A 5,253-nucleotide genomic window follows, 5' to 3' on the forward strand; every position below is an offset into this window, starting at 1 on the left:
CAAGTGTGTACCTTTTTGGTGAGATAACGACACATATCTTTATTTTCTGTAAATATGTACAGTCCCTTTGAACTCATTAGCAGCACACACACACAAAGACTCACAGAGCTGCGTACTATACACTTCTGTCAGAAGACTCCTAAATTTTACAGAAAGCTTTTTACAAAGCAAACTTTCATTTCAAGAATGAGCAGTATCATCAAGAGAATAAAAATGTTAACCAGGTAGGCACGAGTTTAAATTTAAGCCTCTCGTTCCTTCTTTCACTCACAGTCACTCATGCACAGATTTACAAACATATTTACATATGCAGTAGCAAAATAAAGCCAAAGGGACATTTCGGTTTAAGTAGCACATTGGCTATTAAAATGTCATAAAACTGATAAGATTCTAAGACATAGCCTGTAACGAAAACAATAAATCTGTAAGATTCCTTCCAGTCCCTTATTGACCCATCTTCCAAATTGTAACCTTTGCGCGTTTTCTTCGCTGACTGAAGCACTCCTTGTTTAAAATCAGAGCCGAGAACAGATCTCTCAGTTTGTGTCTACTTGACATGGGTTTGTTCCTGCATTTTGTACTTGGATGTACAGCTTTAGAAAGTCTTTGTAGCGTGGTGCACAGCCAAGCCAGGCTTCTCCAAAATGGACAGAGCCAGTCAAAAGATACTCGTCCCCTCCAGGACGCACACTGCACTGTGCAGGAACATTGATACGACCACTCCAACTCCGTCCTCTGGCTCCACCCCAAGCAAACACCCTGCTCTTTTGGTGAAACAGTCGTCTCAGAGTCACTGTCGCCAGGGAGTGCTTGTTAGTACCTGGTGCGACGCCTTGGAAGACACCACTGCCAGCTACAGAGAAGGAACAGTTTTAATAAAAGAAAATTAAATCAACAGGTTAAAATTAAATAAACTTCAGAAAGCAATGAAAGCTTTTTTCAACATTTTTTTTTAAAAAAAACTGCTGTCATAACCTCCCTACCCTGGTGTACTGCTAATATCAGAGTTATATTACTGTGCAAGTCTGAGTCTTTCTGTTGACTTTGTAAACTATAAATGTTCTAATGAAAAGATGAAGAATGAAGAGAACATTTAGACTAAATCTATACATGATTGTCAGATTCATAAAAGCAAGAAAATGCCTCAAGACTACTTAGCAGAACACAGGCTAATGCATTAATTAACACTGTGAGCAAGCGAGATACAATTGCATCCCCATTACATTTTGTTTAATGTCTGAGTACATTTGTGCTAATTGATATGATTTGTTTATGCAGCAAATCAATGTGATTAGGAAACTGATCAAAGCTGTCGCAGTCTGGGCTGCATGTGCCTACATTTCTGGGAAAGTACGGATCAGCTTGCCGTGTTGGTTTTATGCATATCTCTCTCTCTCTCTCTCTCTCTCTCTCTCTCTCTCTCTTTCTATATATATATATATATATATATATATATATATATAGTGTGTGTGTGTGTGTAGTTTTATGCTATAGCTATGGAGTCATTTTAACACAGTACTATAAATTTAACATAAGAACACTGCACTACATAATTCCAATTTAGTTTTGGTGTGACATTTTCTTTCTAGTTTCTTGAATGGCAATAATCTAATCCAAGGCTTAAATTCCAAACCTTTCAAAGGTAATAAGCAAAGTATATTTTGCAAAATGTGAAATCAATTATTTAATCTGTATGCATGTGGATATTTATTTACCAAAGTCACTAGTACACACAGCCATTAGGACCTCTTCATCTGAACAAGGCTTGCAGGCGACTGAAATTGAAAATATGACAAAAAAACAAAACAAAACACTTTAATAAAGAGCTACTATAAAAAAGACAAACATTTTTCCTTAGTTTGTGTATTTTTATCTAATCTAGTTTCCCATTAATCTATTTCACTCTCAAAGTCTTGGTGGGTTTTTCTTAGATATCAGACATCAAAAGAGGTATAGAGAGCATGTGAATGAATACAGCAGGTGAGGGAAGAGATATAGCTGGAGAATTACCCCTTGACCCTGCCAGCTATAAAAACAGCTATAAAACACCAAGGCACACTGACACACACACTCAGACAGGAAGTTTCACTGGGAAGGCTTTCTTCGCTCTCATAAAGATAGTCCAGTGCGACTCTCCACCCACCACAGTTCCTCTCAACACCACTTCCCTCATATGGGTGGGCTACTCAAATTTTCCTGTTCTAATGGGGGTGGCGAAGATCTGCTCTTGATTGACAGCTGGGAGACGATTGGCTGACCCTTGTGCTTGACCCTAGAGAGACCTTTCGATTGGCTTGCTTGTTTTTATATGTCTGGCTGATACAGGGAAGAGTGGGAGTGAGGAAGTGTGTGAGGGGGGTGGGGTGTCAGAAAAGGGGCTACTTCAAGGTGGGATGAAGGAACAAGGGTGAAACAGTAATGAGGCCTCATGCTTACCAAACCTTTTTGTTTTTCCAGCTCTGGTCTGTCAGCCTCATTTCACGTTACTAAACTGCCAGCTATGAGTAACATTTTACAAAGTTACCAAAAGATTGTGGACAATTTGCAAAACCATGTGAAAATTGAGCTGCAATCACTGGGAATTTATTTGAGTTTACATAATACAATGAATATTTGTCCTTTTTCAGTGTTTAAGTATCATTTAAAATTAGGAAATTGTCACTGCTGTCTGCTCATTATTTAAATTTTAGATATCATTTCTCACAAGAATGCTCAACATGGATTCTGAGCTTACCAGAATCCATGATGACATATCAGGTTATTATTGCATCATTAATGAACTGTTCTCTATATAGTCCCTGCTTACAACAAAGTCAATTAATTTTTAATGTTATGTGAAATCAATCTAAAATATTCTGGATTTTATAGCTTGATATTTGAGCAAATAGAGAAATAGGTTCAGTAACACTGAATACTGGGACTGAGTACTGAATACCGAGAGCTAAGAAAAGTAGCATGCATCAAGAGGAAATGACTCAGCATTACATCAAGTTACCAGAAAATGAATTTCACCAGTCACACAAGAGCAAAACACAAAATAATGAAAAATAAAAAAATGCAGGCTGTTACCTAAACCAGGTTGCAGGTATGGGAACATGTGCATCGCTGGCCCCTGACTGGGCACCAGCTCATACTGGAAAGCTGTGATCCTCCGACTGATGTCTGCCTGTGGGATAGCCTCCACAAATAGCACCCCCTCTGCCAGGCTGAAACAATGCACTGTTCCCTGAGCCTGGTCCTTTTCTGCCAGCAGCAGCCTCAGATCCCCTGCATGCTCCAGGTACACATGAGAACCCTGAACAAGGTGGGCCAAGCAGACACATTCAGAACTCCTGATTATACACTAAGGCTTGTTTCTCAACATTGGTCTCATACTCTACCTGGGAGTAAACTTGAGGTTTAATGCACACATGGAGACCTGACATATGACCTGGTAAAGGCTCTATGTTTGGTCTCAGGTTGACAATGATGGCCCCTGTGGGGTAAAGCCACTCTAGAGATCCCTGAGAGCAGCGAAGGTAGACCTGCTCCACATCTCTGCGATGGGACTCATGGCTCAAACCGCTGTAGAGAAAAAGACGATGATTTTTTTTTTTATCACATATGGCTGTATAAAAGGACTATAATAGTCCTTTTATACTATTATAAAAGGACTATTATCATCAAATCAACCTTTAACCAGTACTACAGAGATTGTACTCCTAGGCTACAGAATCCAGACAACATTTTTGTGGATGTAGAAATTTCTGTAACATGTTGTTAGTTTGTTTGTTAATTTATTTCAAACATGTAAACAATATACAGGTACATTTAGTAAAAAAAATAAGAGAGAGAAAAAATACTATACAAAAGTCAATACATTTCAATATTGCTACCGTTCTGATTCATTTACATGTTGAAAGGGAGTGCGAACGTGCTGGACAAACAAAGTTAAAGAAACATATAGAAGGGATTAAGACACCGATGAGGAGAACTCCTGCAGCTGTCTGCCAGCAAATCTCTCACTTGTCTCTTGTGCTGATAAGCCACCTCAGCATCAGGGACTAATTAAGTTGTTAGAAGTTTAAGGCTGATGAACTTTACAACACAGAGTGTAAAGAACAGGCTTTCATTTTTTATGACTTGGGGACTTGGAGGAGTGATCAAAGGCGCCATGTGGCTGTATTTACTTAAGATAGGAGCTAGATTAGAGACATTCCTGTGATCATGCATACATAAAATCTTAAAGGAAGCATTTTTAGAGAAACTATAGAGAGGAACACTGTCAAAATAAACCAATGAAAATCACTCTTATGATCTGTTTGTCATATTGAGATTGACACTTTCCTTTTCAAGAGTATTGACTGAGCTAAAAAAGAAAAAGAAAAAAGAAAATCCAGTAAATGAATTAAGGATTAATAATGAAATGTGACGTCATTACATTTCTCAGCAATAACCACAAGCACTTCCAAAACATCTCCTGTTTTCACTGACATTTCTTCCACTTATTTTACTCTGAGCCATGAGGGCTCCTCTTGAACATAAAGTTAAATCTTACTAAAACTACTCATGCTACTCATTACCATGCGTAACAACAGAACTGGCTCAAAGAAACACTTATCCTTTTAACACACGGTTGAATTTTCTTTCTTTCATCACTTGTGAAAAACACGGGGTAAGTAAACAGCACATTAAGTCACAAGATTGTTTTAACAAAACCTTAATAATCTACGCCTATATGAATGAACCATGTGTTGTCCGTGCCATCACTTAAAACGGCGCAATGCTTCAAGATTATCAGCCTGACATTCACAAATTAAAAGATATCTGCTCCTGAACTGATATGACCACAAATCCTTTGTTCGTCTCCATCCTCACCTTCCTCGCCAGCTACACTGATCGCTGGAGTACTGTGCCACCGCCCGACACAGCAGCACAGCTGCGACCCAGTGCGCAGCCCACGGCCGGAGCATGGTGGCCTGTCTGCCCCAGCGGTCACCGGATCCCGCACAACCACACAACACCAGACCAGCCCAACTAGCTGCGCGCTCTGTACCCCCCGAAACAAAAGTATCCAGTTAAAATATCACACAAAAATACTCCTCTGCACGCCTGCGGGCTACATTGCTGGATCAACCGAGGTAAAAGTTGCGACTGAGGTTGGAAAGCATCAGGACAAGAAGTCTGTAAAAGGAGTAGTGCGCCCACAGCAAGACAACAGAGCCTAATCAAAAAAAAAAAAAAAAAACTTTCGCTCTGTGAGCACCGCTTCGC

The 5,253-nt window shown here is 39.5% G+C and overlaps 1 protein-coding gene across 1 annotated transcript; it reads right to left on the reverse strand.

The window, feature by feature from the left end:
- On the reverse strand, window positions 1–5,253 carry LOC146385115 (meteorin-like protein). Its single transcript, XM_084930690.1, has 5 exons — window positions 4,858–5,253; window positions 3,381–3,564; window positions 3,070–3,295; window positions 1,716–1,775; window positions 1–853 (listed from the first exon to the last, which is right to left on the reverse strand). The coding sequence occupies exons 1-5, from the start codon at window positions 4,950–4,952 to the stop codon at window positions 537–539; spliced, it is 882 nt and encodes a 293-aa protein (XP_084786816.1). The 5' UTR covers window positions 4,953–5,253; the 3' UTR covers window positions 1–536.

This window comes from Perissodus microlepis, chromosome 6 (genome assembly GCF_051167445.1).
Source record: "Perissodus microlepis isolate ML-2025 ecotype Zambia chromosome 6, ASM5116744v1, whole genome shotgun sequence".
Taxonomy (NCBI): Eukaryota; Metazoa; Chordata; class Actinopteri; order Cichliformes; family Cichlidae; genus Perissodus; species Perissodus microlepis.

Bases quoted from the DNA above. Each gene is read 5' to 3' on its own strand.
- LOC146385115 (XM_084930690.1), bottom strand. From the start codon at position 4,952: ATGCTCCGGCCGTGGGCTGCGCACTGGGTCGCAGCTGTGCTGCTGTGT. The intron at 3,296-3,380 runs GTAGAGTATGAG...CACCTTGTTCAG, and splicing joins AACCTCAAGTTTACTCCCAG to GGTTCTCATGTGTACCTGGA. The intron at 854-1,715 runs GTAAATAAATAT...CCTTCTCTGTAG, and splicing joins TGTGTGTACTAGTGACTTTG to CTGGCAGTGGTGTCTTCCAA.